Source organism: Schistocerca nitens, chromosome 1 (genome assembly GCF_023898315.1).
Source record: "Schistocerca nitens isolate TAMUIC-IGC-003100 chromosome 1, iqSchNite1.1, whole genome shotgun sequence".
In the NCBI taxonomy this organism is placed as follows: Eukaryota; Metazoa; Arthropoda; class Insecta; order Orthoptera; family Acrididae; genus Schistocerca; species Schistocerca nitens.
Genome location: NC_064614.1, coordinates 191,763,320 through 191,789,618, shown reverse-complemented (window position 1 = coordinate 191,789,618; position 26,299 = coordinate 191,763,320). Strand labels below are relative to the sequence as shown.

General features: G+C 44.6%; 1 protein-coding gene across 2 annotated transcripts in view; it reads left to right on the top strand.

The window, feature by feature from the left end:
- The window catches only part of LOC126245316 (solute carrier organic anion transporter family member 74D), a 248,414-nt gene that overhangs the window by 187,834 nt on the left and 34,281 nt on the right, over positions 1-26,299 (top strand). For both annotated transcript variants that reach the window (XM_049948305.1, XM_049948304.1), the window contains exons 6-8: positions 2,094-2,270; positions 5,497-5,860; positions 24,605-24,752. In XM_049948305.1, the coding sequence (XP_049804262.1) occupies positions 2,094-2,270; positions 5,497-5,860; positions 24,605-24,752 (689 nt within the window). The remainder of the gene's footprint in view (positions 1-2,093; positions 2,271-5,496; positions 5,861-24,604; positions 24,753-26,299) is intronic.

The following is a 26,299-nucleotide window of genomic DNA, read 5'->3' as shown; positions in this document are numbered from 1 at the left end:
GCTCCCAACACTACAGATGTTCGTAAGTCCCTTTGTGCGGTTGTAGAAAGCCAGGTATTTTACTGGCTCCTGTATGTTCACATCTTTATAGTGATTGTATTCCATGGAGGATCCCTGTCATCATGAAATTCCTGTTAGTTACGTAACTATCTAGCGAAGGGTTAAATATTGTTTTAAATTTCAGCCATAGTTCCTCTATAGGCTTCTGTTCTGAACTAAAAGAGTCAGTTTCCTCATTGGGATATGACATTATTGCTTCTTTGTATAGTTTGTATAGCTGAAAATAAATATTTCTACTTGTTTTAGTTCCCCTTTGTACTTTGGTATTCATTGTTGGTATAACTGCCTACTGGTCATTGATACCAGTTCTGACGCGGATATCTTTAAAGAGGTCAGGCCTATTTGTTGCCATTAGTTCTAATACCTCCACCGTGAGTGGGTTTCCGAATTACCTATTCTAGGTAGTTTTCGGATAAGGCATTTTGTAACGTTTCACAGGATGTTTTGTCACACCCACCACTAAGAAAACTGTAACATCCCTATTCGCAGGAGAACTATTGTGAAGTTTGTAAGGTAGAAGAGAAGGTACTGGCGGAAGTGATGACGGCTCGTGAGTCGTGGTTGGGCATTTGCCAGTTCATAGAGCGTTTGCCTACAACGAGTCTCGGGCTGGCACACAATTTTAATCTGCTATGAAGTTTCATCCCCATTCTCAGTTTCAGAACTAATTCATTGTTTTGAGCACTACTGTATGCTATATGCCGACGATTAAATTTTGACTTTATGTATAACACTTCAGACAATGTACATCACAATTCTTTACGAATACGGCAGTGAAATTACAATGTAACAGACATTCTAGTAAAAATAGATCTAGAAACTAGCAGTTTTGCGAGATTATTATGAAATTATGGTTATCAGCTGCTACTGACGTTACTGTGAAACGTTGTCTTAGTGCAAATATATTTGACATGTCAGCTTTTGAGTTAAGCCCTGATCTAACTGCGCTCAAATTTCACCCATAGTCCATACCATACTTCGGTTATGTGGTATCTGAATGATGAGTCATCGGTACACTTTGCTTCTAGGGTAAGAGTACATGTAACGTGCCATTATTTATGGTCCAAGCGGATAGGTGAAGAAGGATCTGTGCCTTAGATTCCAAGATCACCTAAGTCCAACCCTTTGGGTTCTTTCCTGCGTGTGGTTGCTACTGTCGAAGAACCGAAGCAGTGATTGTACAGACTTATCGTGCTTTACGAGAAGGTCCGGAGATGTTTAAAAGAGTTCGTAGCTCTCTGTAGGGGCGAATGCAGTATTCCATCAAATTGCGACGATTTCACGTATAAATGTTTCTTTAACAGTTGGGAGCGTACAGTAAATTGTAAAATGTAATGTCCTGAAGAAGCGTTGCATTTCTTGTTAAGGTAAGCCTTGAGTGAAACTTTACGCTAATTAGATGGGAACTTAATCGAAAACTTTACGTTTCAAATGCATTTCTATTAACTAGGAGAGTTGGATCGCCGAAATATCGAGTCGAGTTGATTTTAGGATCCGGCAGCAAACCCGAAGAGACTTTCAAGACTTATTACGCCGGGAAAGCCTACGTAATCACATAGGAGAGTATTACATACCGAAGTGTGGCAGCCAGTAACCACGCATTGGCCGTTTTGTAGCAAATAGCTCGGTCGCGGATCAACTTTTACTCGAACGTTTTTGCTTCTGTCATCGTGTCCTCTCAGCTGTGTCAGTTTTCTATATTAATTACGATACGCCATGGATATCTTTTTCTGACAATATGCTATCTCGCTAACGTTTAACTTTTGTATACTGAATTTTTGGACAACACGTAAAATACCACAATGGCATCATGAGAATAGCATGCAACTCTCGTCATATACAACTGTTGGTGAAAACTTTAAATTCATTTTTATGAATTTATTTTAAATTTCCTGTGGCCATAATAAGAGCATTTCACTAGCTGATGAAGTATTGCTTGTCATGCTGCCTGTGTGCTAGTCCCCATTCCACTACTGCTTAGCCTACTGACGACGCTAGACTCGCGACAGTGACGTCCTTCCTTTGTGCGGCAGGATGGATGGTTCTGGCGGTGATGCTGTTCGTGATGGCGACGGTGATCGGGCTGTTCCCGAAGCAGCTGCCTCGCGCCGCCGTCCGGCGGATGATCGAGCAGGAGCGGCTGAGGGCCAAGGGCGACAAAGCGGCCCTGGCGGCAACCGAGAGCCCGCCCGAGAGGACCTCTCTGTCCGGTATGTAAACCCACTCACCACCGCTGCGTCTGCACCTCTGGTCCTCCTCATATGGAAGTGACACGACCACCTAAAATAAAACCTTTGCTACAAGTTACTCTGTTCACCGTACGTCCAACATGGAACTAAACATTGTGACACGTATTCCTTCGCCTTTGTCGTTGCCTCATTGGAGTCCCCTTCGTGCTGGACATAAATCTTGCCCAGGTGAGTACAATAGCGTACCTAGCGCACGATTATTACAGCATCATTATTAGACTTCAGCTACAGCGTTAGAGTACCGTAACAGCCAAACGAAGAAACGTCAGTTTCATTACATATGTGAGTCACAAGAACAACTAGCAACAGCCAAATAGTATTACTTCTTTCTTTGTTCATCCCCCTCATCCCATACGGGCGGGTGTTTGGGGAAGGGGGGTGGGGAGGGAGGCGGGCCTCAGCGGCACAGAATTCCATCCGCTTTTCAGCCAAGATCTTAGAAAAATATGAAACAGAGACGAACCAAACATTAAAATATGAAAAGTTAACTGAGTGATTTAAAAAGCCATAAAAGCGATGAATTAATGATCTTGAGGTTGAAACTCATCCGCCTGCGTTTACTTACAAATAGATTCGTTTCTGGACAGGGTCCGTCTTGAGCGACACACAGTTTCTTATTTTTATTTATAAAACAGGGAAAATACTTCTTGCTACTATTACACAAATAAATGGACAAAATTTTGTATATATCTTGTTACGACATGCTGTAAATTTCTTGGATTTTACGTAATTCGAAGTAGATGTTTTGTTTCACAGTTTGTCATCTTAGAACTTAATGTAGAACAGTTAAGTTCTATAAGGTAACAAAACATCTACACTGAATTACACAAAGTCCAAGAAATCCGCAGTATGTGGTAACAAGGTATATACCGGTACACAAAATTTTGTCCATTTTTCAGACATGTAAATACTGCCCTTATGAACTCAAGTTTATATGTGTAATAGCAATCAAAAACATTTTTCTTGTTTTATAGAAGATAACATAAAACCCATTGATGATGATGTAACTTCATCGAAATATGTCTGGAGAATAAAAAGAAAAATAAGAAATTGTGCTTTGCTCAAGGGATGAAGTCTTTGGCTTTTGCATTAAAAATATTAAGACTGTGGTTTTTTAAATTAAAAAGCGGAAGACTAAAAGACAAAAACCGAAATATGTACGTTAAAAACACATCACTGAAATGGTGACGTCCTCCTAAAAGCAGTACTACACTTTCGGATATAATCTGAAGGACCATCACTGGGAGAAAAGAGTCTATGGCGGGGAAAATGTGTTGTACACGGTTCAGCGGTGGGGGCTGTAAGAATATGGGGGCCTGTTGGGTAGTAACTGTGGAGATGGGGTAGGTGCTGGAGTGGATAGTGGGAAGAAAAAGGTGAGGCGGAGTTTGATGTGCAGACAGGATGGTCGAATAAAAAGGAGAAGGGATGAGTAGTGAATAATTTCATTGTTTGGGAGAGGTAGTCGGTTAAAGCTGCTTTGCAACAGGATATGGTGTGTGTTTAAGAGGGGGAACGGTAGGATGTGTCGACATTGACAGCCATGTTATTCTGCATTATCAGATCATATGAGGGTTATTCGGAAAGTAAGGAACGATCGGTCGCGAAAAGGAAAACATAGTGAAAATCCGATGAAGTTTTGCACAGGTGTGTTGGTAGTGTCTCTAGTATGCCCGTCGATCGCATTACGTCGTTCTTTTTAGTTCTGAGCACACAGGGTGCACGTAAATATACCTAGAACAATAGTGTCTCCCGCCACGTACGAGGGCCTGGTGAGAAATTTCGCCTGAAACTATGCAGCCAACATTATATAACTGTTGTGCATTTTATTCTTCAAGACAATTATCAGGCGCATTCTGCAGGGGCAATGAAGATGCTCCTGCATCGTTTTCAGTTGCAAAAGTTTGATTACCCACAATACAGCCCGTAATTGTCTCCCTCTGAGTTTCATCTCTTCTCACATGAACCGCTGGCTACGAAGACAACATTTTGGCACAGACAACGAGCTGCAGGCCAGCGCAGAGAATTGGCGGAAAGCACTGGCGGCTGCCTTCTGTAATGAGGGTATTGGAAAGTTGGTACAACGCTACGACAAACTTCTAAGTCGGATCGGTGACTATGGAGATAAGTAGCTGGAAGTTGTAGCTAACTGTCGCAAATCTTGATTTTCACTGTGGTTTCCATTTCGCGACCTATCGTTCCTTACTTTCCGAATAGCCCTCGTATTTTATGGAGGTTTGTCCCATTTTTTAATACATCAGCAAGTGTTTGGCGATGTGTGGTTCTCCTCAAGTGGAAATATTTTCTTCACTTTCAGGGATTATTACCCATTGTTTCAGACGTTCCATTTCGGGGCTCAAGTGCGTCGTCGGTTTAGCGTTCAATAGACATGGAAAGAGAATGGTAATTATTCCTTCAGTAGCGACGTGAGCATTGATTCTCAACTTTCATTTTCTGAAGACTTTTAACGCCCCATTTACGAAGTTGTTAAACTTACTAGGAAGCTATAATGTGAATGGGAAATGGGTCCAGTTTGTTGACAAACATTTTAAGGAGGGTGCCTTGGGTCGATTTTCTCTCTGCCTGCACGGCAACGTCTAGCCTTATACTAGGTGATATGGCGCCAGTGGCCAGCAGTATGGTACAACTGGCGGAGTGAAGTTGTCTTGAGACGTTCACTACTGAGATATACCACTTAAATCAGGACTACATCAATGCGCTTTGTGTGTGATGTCCTCGTGCAGGGTCATTGTACTAGCCTACATAGGAGCAGAGTGTCAACGCTGATGTCCTGCGGATTGAGTGATATGCCCCCACGACTTCCAAGTCAGTTTTTAGAGGAAGCTGTTTGTAATGTTCATCTCTTAAGGCAGTGTTGTCTGAATGTCAAAAATTCGTCTAAGATCTTCAGAAAACTCCAGATTTAGGAAACTTTTGTAACTGGCGAGTACAGAATAGGTCGCTGATGTATGGACAGTATTTTCCAGTGTATCCTAGACTGCAGTTTCCATTTATGGTTCACTATAGTCTAAAGAGATGTTCTTTCGATACACCTCTGGTTGAAAAGTCACCTATAACCCCGCTTTGAGCCACAATAGGATTTATCTTCAAAATCTTACAGCCCTGCTTGACGAACAATAGTGCAATCTCCGTTCATGCTGTTTTGTTTGTTTTCCTTTCTCATCAGACATGATGAAGACCTTCAAGAGGCTGCTGAGGAACTCGACCCTCATGTGCAACAACCTGGCGGGCATCTTCTACTTCGTGGGCTACAGCCCCTACTGGATCTTCATGCCCAAGTACATCGAGACGCAGTACCGGCAATCGGCCAGCGTCTCCAGCCTGGTGACCGGTACGGTCGGGCTCGTCTTCTCGGCCGTGGGCATCCTCACCTCGGGGCTGGTCATCTCCAAGTTCCGGCCGCGCGCGCGCTACCTCGCCGGCTGGAACGTCATCGTCGGCATCATCACCGTCGTGGGTATGATCTCCTACGTCTTCCTCGGCTGCGACGCTGGAGACGCCACCACCAGGTCGCTGCTGCATTCCGGAGAGTGAGTATAAATTCTCAGAACTCTTCTTATGAGTCAGAGAAGCTGTTTCTGGTAATTTTCCACTATGCTCGGCATTCTGGCATACAGACAGATCTATTCTTTTTATTTTTGGCGCATAAGGGGGGGGGGGCGGATGATTAGCGTTGGGGATGACCTCATCAGGCACCCTACCGAGCGAGGTGGCAAAGTGGTTAGGGCACTGGACTCGCATTCTTGAAAATGGCCACATCCAGAACTTCAGGTTTGCAGTTGGAGCAGAACCAAGTTAGATGTTTGACATTGAGATCAGTCTGTCAAATGCTATCAGATGACTAGATCCAGAGGGGCTGGTGGTTGTGTGGTGGGCGATTCGCCGTTATAGCAAAATCTGGCTGAGACCTTCAACAAGAGCCATAACCTTTGAGAGCCCATGCTCTGACCGATGGATCTTCTGAGCCGTTTCGTGAATGCAGCCTGACGCGGGGCTGCGTGAGCAGGGAGATGACCTGAAGGACCTCTCGCATGTCATCCAAAACAAATCATCTGTCTCGACCACCGAGGGGAGATCCTGGATGGGGATCTTGACCCAACAGCAGGCAGGATTTGGTGTTGTGACACGTGAAGAAGGTGCAGCGGTGTAGGGTTGGGACATGTAAAAAGGTGAGTGTGAGGAGGCTGCAGATGGCTTTTCTCTTTGGAGGTTCGTATTCGTCACAGGAGACGGTTGAGCAGGAGGAGACTGAGCTGCAGCGGCAAAAGTAGAGGAAGGAGCTGTAGGGATCCCTGTGTCACAAGTGTGTCTAGTGCAAGAGCGTCTGTAGTTCGATGAGCATTGGGTTGGCCCAATAATATGGGGAAATGGCTGCATTCACACAATGGCAGGGGTGGCTGATTAGTCCTCGATTTCCTTCATGGAGGGCAAGAAGACTTCATCGCCATCTGGAGGCTAGATAGTGGGGGTCGTGCACAAGCATTGGGCACATGTGGGTGTTTTGTCTGGAAGTTAGCCATACTCCAACGCATGTGGGCCGGCACAGCTGACACACCACAAAGAGAGTGAACACTATTTACTGATGTGTCGCAAGTGTTGCGGCCTTCATGTGATTCAATACGCACGTTCGTACTTGCGAGATACCTGATTTGATAAACACATTCGACGCCTGCTCTCCTAAAGTGGCAGACAACATGGGTTGTTAATGGGACTAACTTCTGTGTGTCAGGGTCCGTCTTGTTGTATTTGTGGACGAAAGTATGCAGGAACTTGAGACAAAGTAACTCATCCTTCACGTCTGTTTCTGTAACTTCGGAGAGAAGGTATTTGATTATGATTTTTGTGTAGTAAATCATAGCCCTCGACTTCACAATAGGGTAGTTATCCTTCCTGTCGAGCAGGTAATGGACATGGTCTTTCTGAAAAAACTACCCACTACCCACAGTTGGCCTTTAATAAGGCGTTGCAGTTCAGTGTTTAGTTTAATGTACTTCGTGGAATTATAAACCGCGATAGAGGGTATCTTCTCCTTCTTATTTGGTGTTGGCGGTGGATACTGAGAAGTGGGGTCGGAAAGGGCGACTCATGACCTGGTCCACGGCACCAATAGGCGCGGCTGATCCTGGTAGGAAGGCATCTGGAGAAGAACCACGGCCACCGTGGATGACCGTTTGTATTTTCTGCCAATGGGGAGACTGGTAGGTATGGAGTCCCCAGAAGGCCTGCTGGGCCAACGAGATGCTGTACACGAAACAACTCTCGATCGTACGTCCACGTGGTGGCTGGGTGCACCAGTGTGTGGTGCCGACTTGGCGTGACAGTCAGTGAGTGAGAAGTCTATCACCAGGCCTCCATGGGAATCGTCGGATGACGAGGTGGAAGATAGTTCCCTTACGCAGGGCTGTGGACAAGGCTTTCGTGAATCGATATGGTTACTGGTGACCAGTGGCTGGAGGCACGGTGCACTCGGTCCTTATCCCATTGGGTAATGTCGTTATCGCTGCCTCCAGCATCATGCCAGGATGGACGTCAATCAGCAGGTGTCACATTGCCCTGTGGAGAGGCGGAGGATTCGCCTAGGCCGCGAATTCCTGTCCTTGATCCTTTTCCTTTTTAGTCTGACTAAGCTAGCCATGGCCCTGGCCGACGAAACCCTAATTCCCGTTCCACAAAATTACGGAAGTTTCACTTCTTCTTCTGATATTTCGACTGTATACCGTCCTGCCATGTTCAGAGTGAGCTGGGTGACTGACGCTCCAGCACCTGATCCGTCCTTTTAAGCTTGAGGGCCGGCCGGAGTGGCCGTGCAGATCTAGGCGCTACAGTCTGGAACCGAGCGACCGCTACAGTCGCAGGTTCGAATCCTGCCTCGGGCATGGATGTGTGTGATGTCCATAGGTTGGTTAGGTTTAATTAGTTCTAAGTTCTAGGCGACTGATGACCTCAGAAGTTAAGTCGCATAGTGCTCAGAGCCATTTGAACCATTTGAAGCTTGCGGACCTCGCTACTGTGCATGCGGTCAGAGACACACAAGGCGCCAAAGACGCGGTACAACATATCCATGAAATTAGATCTATGACTGCACAGTCGATCCACACGGTGATATTGGCGTGTAACTGCGAGCTGCATCGCTGCGACATCTTTGTCACAAGTTCTTTACAGAAAGTGCCAGACTCCATGATTTGTCCAAGCTGAAGCCGCTATCTCTATTACTTAAATTGGTTGCCAACCGAATTTCAGTTGCTTCTTTCACTACTGAGTCCCAGAAAGATGAAGTCGAAGCTAAAATTTCGACGTTGTAGCACACTGTAGAGTGCCCAGTGTCAATACAGTGCTCTGCCACCGCCAATTTATTAGGCTGTAAGAGCCAGGTGTACTTGCGGTCGATCCGTACGGTGATACAGATGTAACACTGCGAGATGCATCCTTGCGAAGTCTTTATGAGTTTATTACAGAAAGCGCCGGATTTCATGATTGAAACTGCTGGATTTCATTGCTGAAATCTTCCCGTACCTGCCGGCCTTTTCCAAGTAGACTTATTTATTTATTTATTGATTTATTTAACCTGGCAAGATTAGGGCCATCAGGCCCTCTCTTACATCTAACCAGGCAATCTACTTATTTTACATTCATATGTTTTAGTAGGCATGTTAAACTACATCTAGTACAAAAAGTGAAATAAACAATTACAAAGGCACACCTGGAAAAATACACACATATAGAGTTTATATTCGTAGATCATAAGTACTGTTATAATTAGACATTATTGAAGAGACGGATTTTAGATAGGAGTGCTAGCAGCAGGGAGTATGAGGGAGACTGATGGTGAAGGGAGGAGAAGAATAGAGAGACATGATGAAACATAATTAAGGAAATATAAAGGAAAAGAAGATTGCGTGGCTAATAGAGATAGATGCAGAGGAAGGCATCTCAGGAGCAAGATAGGAGACGCTAGCTATGCTATTTTACAGATGAGAGGATTGGCCTTGTACATTAATTTTGTGGAGAACGTTATGAGGATGATAGTAGGAAATGCTTCAGCTTCTTAAAAGCAGCAGGAGATTGAATTTTGCGCAAGATAAGGGGCAGTTTGTTCCAGAGGCGGACAGTGGCAACTGAGAAGGAGTTTGCAAAAGTTTTTGTTTTGTCAGTAGGCACAGTTAAGATACCAAATAAGAGTGACCTCGTGTTTCGATTATTATGGCATGACAGGTTTTTAATCTCTGAAGCAAGGTACTGTGGTGCTTGCGCGACGAGGAGTCGGTGAAGTAGACATAGAGTGTGGTAGTCACGCAATTTGTCCGGTCGCAGCCACCCTAGCTGGGAGTATGAAGCACTAACATGATCATACCTCCTCCTCTTGTGATTCTTGAACACAGTATTCGCCTATAAACTTAAATTTATTGCAGAACTCAATTCAGTCTTTCTCCTCTCTCATTCCTAGTACTTAGTCCACATTCTCTCGTAACCTGTTCTTCTACTCCATCATCTACAACCGCATTTCAGTTCCCCTTGACTGTTAGATTTTCATCTTAATTCACCTGCTGAATTACCCGTCCAATATCCTCGTATACTTTTTCTATCTCATGATCTTCGGCTTGCAACCTCGGCACGTTTATCTGAACTGTCGTTGTCGTTGTTGGTGTGCTGTCGATTCTCATAAGAACAACCCAATCACTGAACTGTTCACAGTAACTTATTCTCTGTCCTACCTTCCTACTTACAACGGATCCTACTGCTGTTATACCATTTTCTGCTGTTGTTGATATTACGTAAACTCATCCGACCAGAAATCTTAGCATTTCCCTTTTCTGATATTCGAGCTTCCATACCACGTTGAAACTTCTGACATTCCGTACCATGAGCAAAAGCTAGGCAATTGACATTAATGTCTCTGTTTTTGTTCCTAGTCAGATTCCACTAATGGACTTCGTATCCCGTTCTCTGACTCCTTTTCCCAGGGCACATTTAAACAGCAGTGGGAAGCGTCCGTCCCCTTGCCGTACACCAGTTTTTGTCTAAAAAGAGACAGAGAGTGCTCCACTAATACACTAATATACCTTTAGATTACATGTGGGTAAGGATTTCTCTTATTAGGTTTGTGGTTTTCTTGTCTGCGTTTAATGTTTTAGTACAGTGATCAGAGATTCTAGTTCTGACTTTTTGGGTGTTAATGTACACTCCTGGAAATTGAAATAAGAACACCGTGAATTCATTGTCCCAGGAAGGGGAAACTTTATTGACACATTCCTGGGGTCAGATACATCACATGATCACACTGACAGAACCACAGGCACATAGACACGGGCAACAGAGCATGCACAATGTCGGCACTAGTACAGTGTATATCCACCTTTCGCAGCAATGCAGGCTGCTATTCTCCCATGGAGACGATCGTAGAGATGCTGGATGTAGTCCTGTGGAACGGCGTGCCATGCCATTTCCACCTGGCGCCTCAGTTGGACCAGCGTTCGTGCTGGACGTGCAGACCGCGTGAGACGACGCTTCATCCAGTCCCAAACATGCTCAATGGGGAACAGATCCGGAGATCTTGCTGGCCAGGGTAGTTGACTTACACCTTCTAGAGCACGTTGGGTGGCACGGGATACATGCGGACGTGCATTGTCCTGTTGGAACAGCAAGTTCCCTTTCCGGTCTAGGAATGGTAGAACGATGGGTTCGATGACGGTTTGGATGTACCGTGCACTATTCAGTGTCCCCTCGACGATCACCAGTGGTGTACGGCCAGTGTAGGAGATCGCTCCCCACACCATGATGCCGGGCGTTGGCCCTGTGTGCCTCGGTCGTATGCAGTCCTGATTGTGGTGCTCACCTGCACGGCGCCAAACACGCATACGACCATCATTGGCACCAAGGCAGAAGCGACTCTCATCGCTGAAGACGACACGTCTCCATTCGTCACTCCATTCACGCCTGTCGCGACACCACTGGAGGCGGGCTGCACGATGTTGGGGCGTGAGCGGAAGACGGCCTAACGGTGTGCGGGACCGTAGCCCAGCTTCATGGAGACGGTTGCGAATGGTCCTCGCCGATACCCCAGCAGCAACAGTGTCCCTAATTTGCTGGGAAGTGGCGGTGCGGTCCCCTACGGCACTGCGTAGGATCCTACGGTCTTGGCGTGCATCCGTGCGTCGCTGCGGTCCGGTCCCAGGTCGACGGGCACGTGCACCTTCCGCCGACCACTGGCGACAACATCGATGTACTGTGGAGACCTCACGCCCCACGTGTTGAGCAATTCGGCGGTACGTCCACCCGGCCTCCCGCATGCCCACTATACGCCCTCGCTCAAAGTCCGTCAACTGCACATACGGTTCACGTCCACGCTGTCGCGGCATGCTACCAGTGTTAAAGACTGCGATGGAGCTCCGTGTGTCACGGCAAACTGGCTGACACTGACGGCGGCGGTGAACAAATGCTGCGCAGCTAGCGCCATTCGACGGCCAACACCGCGGTTCCTGGTGTGTCCGCTGTGCCGTGCGTGTGATCATTGCTTGTACAGCCCTCTCGCAGTGTCCGAAGCAAGTATGGTGGGTCTGACACACCGGTGTCAATGTGTTCTTTTTTCAATTTCCAGGAGTGTATGTGGAAACAAGATATTTTATTCTTGGTTTTTGGTATTCTACCAGGTTTTTAAAGTTTAGCGTTTGTTTTAGGTAGCGTCTTCCATTCCTGAAACATGCTTTGTGTCCTCCAAGTTGATGGTCTGCAAGGCTTTCTGGTCTGTGTAGTAGGGTTTTTGTGAGTACATTGTTAATTCCAAATTTTAATAAATGGTTGCTATATATAATGCTGTTCCTCCGCCAGTGAAACCGGAACGCTGTCCCCCTCTTAAGACCACTTTTTCACAGGAACGGTTAAAGGTACCAAATTGAAATTTGTGTCACGTACTAGTGTCCATGGACCTTTGAGGCGAGAAAAATTTAAGCTTATACGTTATTGTAACAACAAGGTATGGCCATTTATGTCACATTTTTCTTGCAAACTCACTCATCAAAACCTACAACGTACTTCCTGTTGACCCGGAATCATGGAATCTGATAAGAAGCAAAATTTTACATTATAAGTAAAGGAAAAAACCGAAAATTGTAAATTTGTAATAATACTACATTTTTTTTTATTTTTATTTTTTTTTTTTTTTTTTTTTTTTATTTTTTTTTTTTTTTTTGCTGTCTCTGCAAGTATGTTAAGACCGCTTTTACTCAGGAACTGGTAGAGGTACCAATCTGACATTTATGTCAGGTATTAAAGTTTACGCTCCCTTGGCGGTGGAAACATGTTAAGCTTGTAAGTTAACGCAATGAAAAGATAGGGCCGTCTACGTAGATCCTTTTTTCTCAGGAATATGTAGAAATATAAAGTTTAAATTTATGTCAATTGCTAAATTCCACGCTTCCTTGGCTGTGTAAATAATTTACGCTTCTAAGTCAATACAGTTAAAAGATACAGCAACTTGTCACATATTTTGATACTCGGAAACTCACTGATCAAAACCTATAGAAGAGCTCTTCATTGCAAGCCGGCGGGAGTGGCCGAGCGGTTCTAGGCGCTTCAGTCTGGAACCGTGTGACCGCTGCGGTCGCAGGTTCGAATCCTGCCTCGGGCATGGATGTGTGTGATGTCCTTAGGTTAATTAGGTTTAAGTAGGTCTAAGTTCTAGGGGACTGATGACGCCAGATGTTCAGTCCCATAGTGCTCAGAGCCATTTGAACAATTTTTCTCTGCATTGCATGTCTGGTGGTTTAGTGGTAAACCGCGTTCGGGGAAACAGATAGTTTCCGGGATCAAGCCTTGGTCGGACCACGTAGTTTTCAGTCTTCATTTTAACGTAGCCCACACCTCACGACGGTATGAGAAGTCGCCAGATGAGGTTCGGATTCCACGTTAAACTGTAGGCCCCGTACCCTGGTTGGATAACAGGGGCATGTTACAGACACGCAAGTGTCGTCCACTAGAAATACCTGCATCAATCCATTAAGCCTTTACAAATTCATTCATTCATTTCGTATGGGGCATGTTTGGGCCACGTTATTTGAACTGTCTTGCTTTACGTGTTCTGATGTTTGTCCAGTGCTCCCGCATTCGTTCTCAGTGTTGCTCGTTCCTCTGCTGGGTCCAAGCCTTTCCTGTTTTTAGTTTTGGCTTTTCTTGGAAACCCTGCCGCACCATAAGTTTCTGCTTGAGTGGGACATGCTCCAAGATGTCATCATGAGTGATCCGCACTTCTTTAAGGTCTGTGAATCAGGCCCATTTTGTTTTCTTTTCTGAAAGTGGGTGATCATACGATTGGTTAGTCTTTCAGGGATCATTCGGGTCATATGCCCAAAAAACATAATCCTTCTTTTCTGGATGGTATCGATTATCTTCTCTATGTAGGAATACAGTTCATGATTACGACGTCTTCTGTATTCCTCATTCTCTTTTATGGGACCAAGATCTTCCTCAAAATCTTTCTTTACTTCAGTTTTTCGATTAGGCCTTTTTTATTCATTACTGGTCTTTCAGAAGCGTACAAGACCTCTGGACAGATAACACTGCAGTAACGCCTTAACTTTGCTTTGAAGAATACTGATCTTTTGTTGTAGATGTTTTTGGTTAGTGGAATGTCATTTCCATTTTGTTCGTGAGTGATATGGAGGCTTCTTTCTCTGATAAGGTGGCTGTTATCCATTCTCCGAGATATTTAAACTTTTCAACTCGCTGAATTTTGCCTTGGCCCACTACAAGCTTCCTTGGTGGTGAATTTATGTTCGTTACAAATTCCATTTTCTCAAATGAAATTTAGAGACCAGTCTTCCGTGCTTGTACGTTAAGCTCATTAATCTGCCTCTCAGCTGTTTCCATGGGATGAGAAAAAATTGCAATATCATCTGCAAAAGCGAGGCAATCGATTTCAAGATTTTTTTCTTGTAACGCAACCTGATACCATTGTTAATTCCTTGGCTTTCCAGTTCTTTGCGCCACTCATGAATCACCTTCTCGAGGGCACAGTTGAAGAGCAGAGATGAGAGCCCATCTGCTTGCCTCACTCCAGTGTTTATTTCAAAAGCTTCTGATGTTTCTCCTCTAAATTTCATTTCTGAGCCTGTGTTGGTTAGTGTTTGCTGGATTATCGCTTTGGTCTTCTTGTCTAGGAGAAGTTCTTCTAGAATTCTGATCAGGTTTTAAGATGAATCGAGTCGTATGGCTTTTTGAAATCCACAAAGGTCACAGCAAAATTTTTATTCTTGAGCTTCAGGTACGAAAGGATGGATCTGAGGTTCATTATCTGTTCGATCGCTCCTTCCTGAAACCTTCGTCATTCTCTCCCAGCTGTGTGTTTAGATGTTCTTCAGTCCTAGTTTGCAGTGATTTCGACAGAAACTTGTAGTTTCTTAATATGAGAGAGATACCACGATAGTTATTTACATCTGTTCTGTCGCCTTTCTTATGAACAGTATGAATTAGAGAAGAATTCCAGCCATGTTGGAGTCTTTCAGTTTCCCAAATCTGGCTGGTAATTTCTGTTAGTTTATCTACTGCCTTATCCTCTGCATACTTGCAAAGCCACAACAAATTATTATTATTATTATTATTATTATTATTACACTGCTCAAAAAAATTAGGGAAACACGTGTATCAATGTCCGGTATGTTAAATATATGATGATACAGGTGGTACCTGTGGTCTTATTTCAAGGCTTGATATGTCCGCTTTCAGTGGAGGCAACAACTAACATCATTCGCGAACTATTGGCTGTGTTATACGTTACAGTGTTAGATGACCCCTCAGAAGGAAGTGATTGCCAGTGTCTCAGTGTTTTCTAATGAGGTACACAAATGGCGGTTCTCATTTCTAGACATTGTATTCAGCCACGCACATGCGATGCGACATGTTAATGCAATGCAATTTACAAGGGCGGTCTGTTTGATCCAGAAAGGATGGAATTCCTTTTGTGTTGCTGCGCATGCCAATGCCTCTCGATGTGGCATTCATAGGTTGTGGACACGCTACGCATACACAAGGCGAGATGGACAAAGACGCCGACGCATTCCAACCGCACTTGAAGTCCGATATCTGCCCATTCTGTGTTGCGGCTTAGTACGGATACCGCCAGAGCACTACAAGACGATTTCAAAAGGGCCACTGGAGCAGCTGTGTCCGATTAGACTATAACGAACAGGTTACGAGAAACGACCTCACGACTGAGACTCTCTATTGCAGTATCCCACGTGATACGTCAATACCTTGCAGCTCGCCTTCGGTTCTGTCGTTCTCATGTCAACTGGTTACTTTCCCACTGACGAAACGTGTTATTTTCAGATGAGTTCAGATATCCTCGGACGCAATGTTATGGCCGCGTTCGTGTGCGAAGACACATGGTGAGTGGGACCTGCCCAGGAAATCGACAGATTTCCAAGGCGCTGTTCGGAGGCTTCAGTGTCGACGGCCATATGGATCTTGTCGTTATCCACATCGCCTTATCGCCAGGCAGTACGTCGTACAAGTCCCTGAATTCCTTCTAATGTCGGGGCCTATGTGGCGGGCGTGACGGGGGATGCATTGCGAAGCTTGGACATTGAAGTTATGGAATGGCCAGTGGTGAGTCCCGACCTAAAACCCATCGTCCATATATCGGACAGGATTGCCAGACGTGTTTAAGGTCGTCCTGTCCCACAACAGACTCTCCAACAACTCTCATGGGTTCTCACTGAAGAATGGGAACGGATATTCCAGAATTCGAAACCAGAACAGCTGTTAGCACGAGTGACATAAAAGTAGATATCTTAGGTGTTGCGAAAAAACTCAAATCACTTAAGAAAGGCAAGTCTTCCGGTGCAGGTGGTATACCAATCAGGTTCCTCCCAGAGTATGCAGACACAATAGCGCCATTCTTAGCAATCGTATACAACCTCTCACTTGACGAAAGGTCTGTTCCTAAAAACTGGAAAGTAGCACAGGTCACACCAATATTCAAGAAAGGAAATACGAGGAACCCATTGAATTACAGACCCATATCACTGACGTCAATTTGCAGTAGGATTTTGGAGCATATACTGTGGTGTCACCGCTAGACACCACACTTGCTAGGTGGTAACTTAAATCGGCCGCGGTCCTGTAGTACATGTCGGACCCGCGTGTCGCCACTGTGTAATCGCAATCCTAGCGCCACCACATGGCAGGTCACAAGACACGGACTAGACCTCGCCCCAGTTGTACGGACGACATAGCTTGCGACGAGACCTACCAAGTCTTCCTCTCATTTGCCGAGAGACAGATCGAATAGCCTTCAGCTTAGTCCATAGCTACTACCTAGCAAGGCGCCATTTGTATCAGTGCTTATAGCTAACGAATATTCAAGAGAGATGTATTCCAAGGATTCATTAAAGTTAAGTATAAAAGAAGCTCCCTTCTTTTCTTTATAGTTTTCATCCAGTATCCTGTTTCAGACTTCACGCCCGTCTGCGTTAGTTTAGCGTGCACCTAGCTACCTCATTGTGTCTAGGCTGTATGGTCTAGACACAACATATACTGTGCTCGAACATTATGAATCACCTTGAAGAAAATGACTTATTGATACATAACCAACACGGGTTCAGAAAATATCGTTCTTGTACAACGCAGCTTGCTCTTTATTCCCATGAAGTAATGAGTGCTGTCGACAAGGGATCTCAGATCGATTCCATATTCCTACATTTTCAGAAGGCTTTTGATACCGTCCTCACAAGCGACTATTAATCAAATTGCGTGCATATGGAGTATCGTCTCAGTTGTGTGACTGGATTCCTGATTTCCTCTCAGCGAGGTCACAGTTCGTAGTGATAGACGGTAAATCATCGAGTAGAACGGAAGTGATATCTGGCGTTCCGCAAGGTAGTGTCATAGGCCCTCTGCTGTTCCTCATTTACATAAATGATCTTGGTGGTAATCTGAGCAGGCCCCTTAGATTGTTTGCAGATGACGCTGTAATTTACCGTCTAGTAAAATCATCAGACGATCAATTCCAATTGCAAAATGATCTAAAGAGAGATAATTTCTGTATGGTGCGAAAAGTGGGAATTGGCACTAAACAAAGAAACGTGCGAGGTCATCCACATGGGTACTAAAAGGAATGCGATAAATTTTGGGTATCGCACAAATCTAAGGGCTGTCAGTTTGACTAAATACCTAGGAATTACTATTACGAGTAACTTAAATTGGAAAGACCACATAGATAATATTGTGGGGAAGGCGAAACGAAGACTTTGCTTTGTTGGCAGAACACTTAAAAGATGCGACAAACCCACTAAAGAGACAGCCTAGATTACACTTGTCCGTCCTCAGCTGGAATATTGCTGGGCGGTGGGGCGTCCTTACGAGGAGAGATTGACGGAGGACATCGAAAAAGTGCAAAGAAGGGCAGCTCGTTTCGTGTTATCGAGCACTAGGGGTGAAATGATACCCGAGTTGGGGTGACAGTCACTGAAACAAAGGCTGTTTTCTTTACGGCAAGATCTACTTACGAAATTTCAATCACCAACTTTCTCTTCCGAATGTGAAAATATTTCTTTGATTCCCACCTACGTAGGGTGAAATGATCACCATACTAAATTAGAGAAATCAGAGCTCGAAAGGAAAGATATAGGTGTTCCTTTTTCCCACGCGCCATTCGAGAGTGGAATGGTAGAGAAGTAGTATGAAAATGGTTCGATGAACCCTCTGCCAGACACTGAAGTGTGAATTGCAGAGTAACCGTGTGGATATAGATGTAGATACCGCAGGGTGACCTCCGTAGACTTACATGGAGCAAGCCACGTAGGTGTCACGCTGTGATTAACGCTCACGAAGGCTCAAAAATGGTTCAAATGGCTCTGAGCACTATGGGACTCAACATCTACGGTCATCAGTCCCCTACAACTTAGAACTACTTAAACCTAACTAACCTAAGAACATCACACACATCCATGCCCGAGGCAGGATTCGAACCTGCGACCGTAGCGGTCGCGCGGTTCCAGACTGAAGCGCCTAGAACCGCTCGGCCACACCGGCCGGCTTTCAGTTCTTCTTATGAAGATGTAATGATATTTTGTTGTTTACTTAATTTGTGAAAAATTAAGGTATAATTTAGGAACACACCCAGTCCTCAATTATTGCTCAGTGGAGAGTGACAGACGCCCAAAGTCGTGTTGCCCTAACTCTTTTGAGCAGTATATTATAATCTGTTTACAGAATTAAGTTTACATGAAACCGTCAGAGCGCGAAACCTCTTCGGATTTGTTCGTTATTTTTAATTACTTTTTCTCATGCTGATTCATGATCGATACGAAGGACTCGATGATCAACAGTTTCAAATCCTGGGCCAGTAGTGAACAGATTTTCTGCTCGTGTTTTACGGTTTAGTTTCATGCGTTGTTTGTCATTCTTTACATATTGTAAACAAATTAGAAGTTTATGTGTTACGCTTTTGCATTGTGAATCTGCTGTTCATACCTACTACGACAGGTCACAGCGGAAAAATCTGTATTCGCTTCGTGCACTGCGTTTCCCCATTTCATCCTTCAGGCTCATGCGTATCCAAGCATTTTTTTGACGCTCATTGCCATTTTAGATATCAGTACCTTCATCAGAAGTTTTAGACGTACCTTTTACAATGTAAATTAAGTAATTCATACGCGAATAACAGATGTTTTGTCGCCCTAATTCCAAGTAAATCGTATCAGCCACTGCAAACAAAAATAATTTCGACGAAGGAAGTGCTTACCAAATAAGTAGTGCAGAGAATTGTCGAGAGAGCTTTTGGCAATAGTAAGGAGATATTTATCTTTCGTAGAATGAAGAAGCCTTAGCAGGTACATTGGAAGATAAGCAAAGTTTCGCTACGCAGTCGAGAATGAGATCCGAGAGGTCTTTATGAGAGCGAGAAGATGCTAGCCGTTAAGACACTCAACATTCAATATTCATATGCGGTCTTTAAATACACAATCAGTCATTATGTGAAGGCTTGGTATGGCTTCACTGAATCACTTCATAGGAATGGCGGAATAGTTGGTCAGTCAGAATTGGTGCTCTGTCGCATATAATCTGCATGTTTGGAATCATTAACCTGATAGTTTTTGTTCTACGGGTCGATGCGTACTGCACCGACGCGACGCGGAGACGCAGCTGGGATTGGGCGCTGTTCCGGGTCACCCCGTGTTAATAAATGAAGCAATGCAGACAGGTGGCGTGTCAGCGATACGTTCCTCCTTCGTCCGCGCCACGTCCGTTTGAAGTCGGGAATGGCGCCTCAAAGCGGCGAGTGGCAGAGTCGTCCAATTCACACGTTTCTGTTTTCATTCTAGTGTCAAATGCGGCGCCGCGCAATCTCGAAGATAACAAAACTGAACACGGAAATAGCATTCACTAGACTGATTTCGTAAGTTTCAGACCTGGCATCAAAATGCTTAAAACAGTTTTTGTGGAATCAAATCAATTTCTAAAAACTGTCGATTTCAGCGCAAGTCATAAGTGAAGCACCTAAACAAAGTTCTTGGACTATTGTTGCAAATAAAACTTGATAAGCTACAATCGACTGTTTTTCTGGTTATGAGTGTTTGGCAAATGCAACATGTATTCTGAAGTGAAGTGGGCAGCGTTATAGGAAGCATGCCCAAAGATATTCTTCAGCATATCTTGGTGGTGACTGATGTGGTGCCGGCCGCTGTGGCCGAGCGATTTTTGGCGATTCAGTCCGGAACCGCGCTGCTGCTACAGTCGCAGGTTCGAATCCTGCTTCGGGCATGGATGTGTGTGATGTCCTTAGGTTAGTTACGTTTAAGTAGTTCTAAGTCTAGGGGACTTATGACCTCAGATGTTAAGTCCCATAGTGCTCAGAGCCATTTGAACCCATTTTGAACTGATGTGGTTCTAATTAAGGGATTGTTTTCTTTCCTCTTGGGGTATTGACTCATCGAAATCTTGACAATGTTCAATCGCAATTCGAGGTAACGCTGTGTGGCACATAAAATATAGCTTGATTGGTAAAATTAATTTTGGAAGGGTTCCAGCAAATTATTATGTTTATGGTTCTTAATTTTTATGTCAGCATACGAAATGTGTAATATACTGATTTTCGTTCTCTTCATAATAATAAGCTGTTGAATATTCTTCCCTCTGTTGTCAAGTGATGCTGTAAATATGGTTTCATTACATTTCTGCCGATGTGGAATACTCATTGGTCACTAAACGGAAAGGAATATTAAACGTTTTACCTGGTAAGCGAACTGTTTCACGTAAATTATGATATTCTTGCTGTAGAATACTGCGTACTCGTCTCTCATAGGGTGCCTAGGAAGCTGTTCTCGGATAGCTAGACAACATACAAGCAAATCATATTAATGGAGTTTATTACAGTAACTGAATTGACAGTACTTAACTTATGCTTCTACATGATAGGCGCCAGCAACTGGCGACATGCAAATAGTCATGTCCTTCGCTATACACAAAGTCCATGCAAATTAATCATACAAGTTCAAATGGAACACAAGTCACGGCTCTTCTTGTGCTCTTTTCTAGTCCAGGTCTACTAGTGAGCGTCTTCCACTGTCGGGCCGAGGCTGGCAGGGAAGGCGCTTAAATTCTCTTCGGATAGAGGCCGCCCCTGTCATGGTGCGGTCCTAGTCAGCGTACTATTTGCTGACGTCGTCTCACAATCCTCTCTGCTGTATCGTTCTTGATCGTGGTGCCGGAGCTTGTTGTTACGCCGGAACGCTGCAGAATTATACTGAAATGCTCGTCTATAGATGAAGTACTAACAAGACGTTCAAAAGTATTGTTTAAAGATCGGTAAGAAAGATCTCGAAATTGGTTGTATTTTTATTGCCATGTGTTTTCCGTCTAAACTACCGATACACTTGGCGGAGGTGCATGGTGCATGGCAAAGGATGGATAATTCCTACCATTTGGCTTCTTGTCTCACCGCTGTCCTTCACGTTCTTTAATAATACACTACTGGCCATTAAAATAGCTACACTAAGAAGAAATGTAGATGACAAACGGGTATTCATTGGACATATATATTATACTAGAACTGACATGTGATTACATTTTCACGCAATTTGGATGCATAAATCCTGAGAAATCAGTACCCAGAACAACAACTTCTAGACGTAATAAGGGCTTTGATACGCCTGGGCATTCACTCAAACAGAGCTTGGATGGCGTGTACAGGTACAGCTGCCCATGCAGCTTCAACACGATACCACAGTTCATCAAGAGTAGTGACTGGCGTATTGTGACGAGCCAGTTGCTCGGCCACCATTGACCAGACGTTTTCAATTGGTGAGGGATCTGGAGAATGTGCTGGCCAGGGCAGCAGTCGAACATTTTCTGTATCCAAAAAGGTACGTACAGGACATGCAACACGCGGTCGTGCATTATCCTGCTGAAATGTAGCGTTTCGCAGGGATCGAATGAAGAGTAGAGCCACGGGTCGTAGCACATCTGAAATGTAACGTCCACTGTTCAAAGAGCCGTCAATGAGAACAAGAGGTGACCGAGACGTGTAACCAATGGCATCCCATACCATCACGCCAGTATGGCGATAACAAATACACGCTTCCAATGTGCGTTCACACGGATGCAACTATCATGATGCTGTAAACAGAACCGGGATTCATCCGAAAAAATGACGTTTAGCGATTCGTGCACCCAGGTTCGTCGTTGAGTACGCCATCGCAGGCGCTCCTGTCTGTGATGCAGTGTCAAGGGTAACAGCAGCCATGGTCTCCGAGCGGATAGTCCATGCTGCTGCAAACGTCGTCGAACTGATCGTGCAGATGGTTGTTGTCTTGCAAACGTCCCCATCTGTTGACTCAGGGATCGAGACGTGGCTGCACGATCCTTTACAGCCATGCGGATAAGATGCCTGTCATCTCGACTGCTAGGCCGTTGGGATCCAGCACGGCGTTTCGTATTACCCTCCTGAACCCACCGATTCCATATTCTGCTAACAGTCATTGGATCTCGACCAACGCGAGCAGCAATGTTGCGATACGATAAACCGCAATCGCGATAGGCTACAATCCGACCTTCATCAAAGTCGGAAACATGATGGTACGCATTTCTCCTCTTTACACGAGGCATCACAACAACGTTTCACCAGACAACGCAGGTCAACTGCTGTCTGTGTATGAGAAATCGGTTGGAAACTTTCCTCATGTCAGCACATTGTAGGTGTCGCCAACGGCGCCAGCCTTTTGTGAATGCTCTGAAAAGGTAATCATTTGTATATCACAGCATCTTCTTCCTGTCGGTAAAATTTTGCGTCTGTAGCACTTCATTTTCGTGGTGTAGCAATTTTAATGGCCAGTAGTGCATGCACGTTTGAGACATCCTTAAGTACAGGGTGTACATAAAGTCCGCGAACACTTTCAATTATTTATCGCAAAAGAACTAAAATTGTACAGATGTCATACATATTGCATTTTGAAGAGAAACTCTGAAAGTTATTTTATTTTTGCAAACATTCGAAATGCGAACCATGAGTGACCCGGCAGACGTCAATACGTTAATCGAATTCTTGCCATACCTGTCCCAGCATGGCATTGACGACTGTGGCAGTCATTTCCCGTATTCTCTCCCGTATTCTCTCCCACATCACGCGGTAGAGGCGGTACATACGCCAGATCTTTGATGTGTCCCCACAGAAAAAAGTCACACGGTGTGGAATCTGGTGATCGGGGAGGCCATTTCATGAACCGGCTGTTCCCTTCTGTAGCGCGGCACCTACACTCTCCATGTTTGCGACTAGCGCTGAATATCGGCAAATTACCAAACTATTCTGTGGCTGTATACATGAAAAAAAAACTTTCGGGGTTTCTCTTCAGAATTGAAAGTATGATGTCCAAAATTATCACTAAAAGTGAAAATATCTAACCGAAATTATTTCCTTTTTAATTATCAAAAATAAAATTGTTCCAAAATAATTATTCAACAAACCTGCATCTGACTGTGTCTGCAAACTTGTTTCGTGCACTCCTCCATTTTGCCAGTAATGAAGCATGTATTTGACTCAGCAATCAAGTTTGAGCGAGTAATGCCATTTGTGCAATGGCATTAAGAGGTACTGAAAAATTAACTTTTGGCTCTGATGTTTACTTAATGAAATTATAGCTTGATTTGAATAATGCCAGTTGTGCAATGGCATAAAATTAGTTATCTGAAATAACTTTGCTCTGATAACTTTAGTTATACCAAAATCGATTTCAAACCATGAACTGCACATATATATTGCACAGAGGTCTCATTTTCTTTACATTCTTTCATATGGTGGGTAACTTTACTTTACTACTCATTTTCATATTCAATACAAGCAACGGATGTGGATTATGATTCAGACTGTTAGATTTAAACACAATGTTGATCTCAATATATATATATTGTTAAAATTTTAAGCCATATACAAAAACTACCATTTCCAACGTTTTTGAAGCACAAATCACTCTTACAAAACATTTTTACGAAACGCTTACTTCGTCAGAACTTAGACATACAAATCCTAACTCTGAACATTATTCAACAAAAACCATTTTGAAATCATTTTATAGCTTCTCCCATTAACGTACTAAAGTTTGCTCAGTGTACAACCTGAAAACTGCGTAGCGTGAATCCTACCTTAAAGCTGTCACCACACGTCTGCTTCCTCCGGGCACCTAGCTGCGACTACCGAGTTTTTTACTGCGCGCGCCCGGCTCTCTTAACCATCAAAGATCCTCCTACTCAAAGATATTATACTCATTCCACCTTGCGGTTGGCAACTATCGACTTTCTTTTCTGGTCTACCCTGATCAGACCTTAGCACATACCTCTCAAAATGACATATGTATCATATCTGCACAATGTTTGGTTCTTGTCCAATTAATAATTGAAGGTGTTCCCGGACTTTATGTACATCCTATATTGAGCAAATGAACATCGTTATACGTCGAATATGCCATATTTCTTACGTTTTTTTTTTCAATTACAATGCTGCTGTATATTTACCAGTTGCCAAAGATACAGTGCATCGCTATCTTTACTTGATGGAGAGGACAAATGTGTACACTATTCCGTAGATAGATGTAGATGTAGAACGTCCACCTCATGTCTTCTGGCAGAGCCAATGCTGCCTGATTTAGCCACGCTGTGTCCACACCACGTCCTCGCTCCACAGTTGACAGACATCAGCGCCATGACGTTTCCGTGTGCACTGCTCCTAGAGGCTTTACTTTAAATGAGACATAGGTGATCAGATTTTCGTGACTGTATACGTGTTGCAGGCTGTCCGAGGTGACGAAGTGCAACGCGGACTGCAACTGCGACTACGTGCCTTACGCCCCCGTCTGCACCGCCGACGGCCGCACCACGTTCATATCGGCGTGCCACGCCGGCTGCGGCAACTACTACATCAACGACAACGGCACCAAGGTGAGTGTCTGCCGTCGTATTACAGTACACAGCGGGCTGACAGTGTCCGCTGCCTTTCCATTGCTTGCTGCTGTTGGTAACAGATAGTATGATGCATGGTGGGAGGCGAACACGACTAATCACGAAACGGGTCTTGGTAGCCCATCACAGCAGTTAAATCGAAGAACCAATGAAAGGAAGTAAAAGAAAGGTTCAAGAGTGGGATTAAAATTCAACGTGAAAGGATATCAGTGATAAGATTTGCTGATGATATTGAGGTCCTCAGTGAAAGAGAAGAGCCAGCCGTTGTGGCCGAGCGGTTGTAGGCGCTTCAGTCAGGAACCGCGCTGCTACTACGGTCGCAGGTTCGAAACGCACGGAAGTGGTCGCCTTACACAAACCAGGGAAAGACCCTCTATTCCCGCAGCACTATAGGCCGATTAGCTTCTTGCCAACTCTCAGCAAGATCTATGAGCGCCTCCTGCTAATACCCACACAGGAACACATTACCAGAGAGCAACTTCTGCCGGATTTCCAATTCGGATTCCGGCGGAACCACTCTGACCCACAACAGATCATGAGAGTGGTTGAAGCAGCCACAGAGGGCTTCAACAACAGAGGCTACTGCGGGATAGTGCTACTAGACGTAGCCAAAGCCTTCCACTCAATATGGCATAGAGGGCTACACAAGGGGTCCTCGGCAGCATAGTTAAGCAGATTAAAAGCTATCTCGTTAATAGAACTTTCTCTGTTAAAGTAGAAACCTCCACCAAAAGGCGTATTCGTGCTGGGGTGCCACAGGGCTAGGCCTTGGGGCCGTTTCATACAGTCTGTACACTGCGGACACACCAACGGCCCCCCTGGTACACACCACACAGTACGCAGGTGACTCAGCCTTCTACACACGAAATGCGAACAAAGACCTGTCATCCGTAGGCTACAAAGGGTTTCTGATGACACAGAAACCTAAGCCCATCGCTGGCGCATCACCATCAACTCTGAAAAGACGCGGACTATGCTGATCGCCGTCCGCTGTGGCCAAGCGGTTCTTGGCGCTTCAGTCCGGAAGCACGAGGCTGCTACGGTAGCAGGTTCGAATCCTGCCTCGGGCATGGATGTGTGTTATGTCCTTAGGTTAGTTAGGTTTAAGTAGTTCTAAGCCTAGGGGACTGATGACCTCAGATATTAAGTCCCATACTGCTCAGAGCCATCTGAACCATTTTTGAGTGCTTAAGAATTACAGAGTCTGTTGAATGGAATCAATAGTCTAACGAGTGCAGAATACGGACTGAGAGCAAATCGTAGAAAGACGAAAGTAGTGAGAAGTAGAAGAAATGAGAACAGCGAGATACTTAACAGAATTGAGGATCACGAAGTAGATAAAGTTAAGGGAATCTACTACCTACGCAGGAAAATAACTCATGACAGACGTAGCAAGGAGGACATAAAAAGCACTAGCAGAAAGGGCATCCTGGACAAGAGAAGTCTACTAGTATCAAACATAGACCCTAATTTGAGGTACAAATTTCTGAGGATGTACGTTTGGAGCACGGCATTGTATGGTAGTG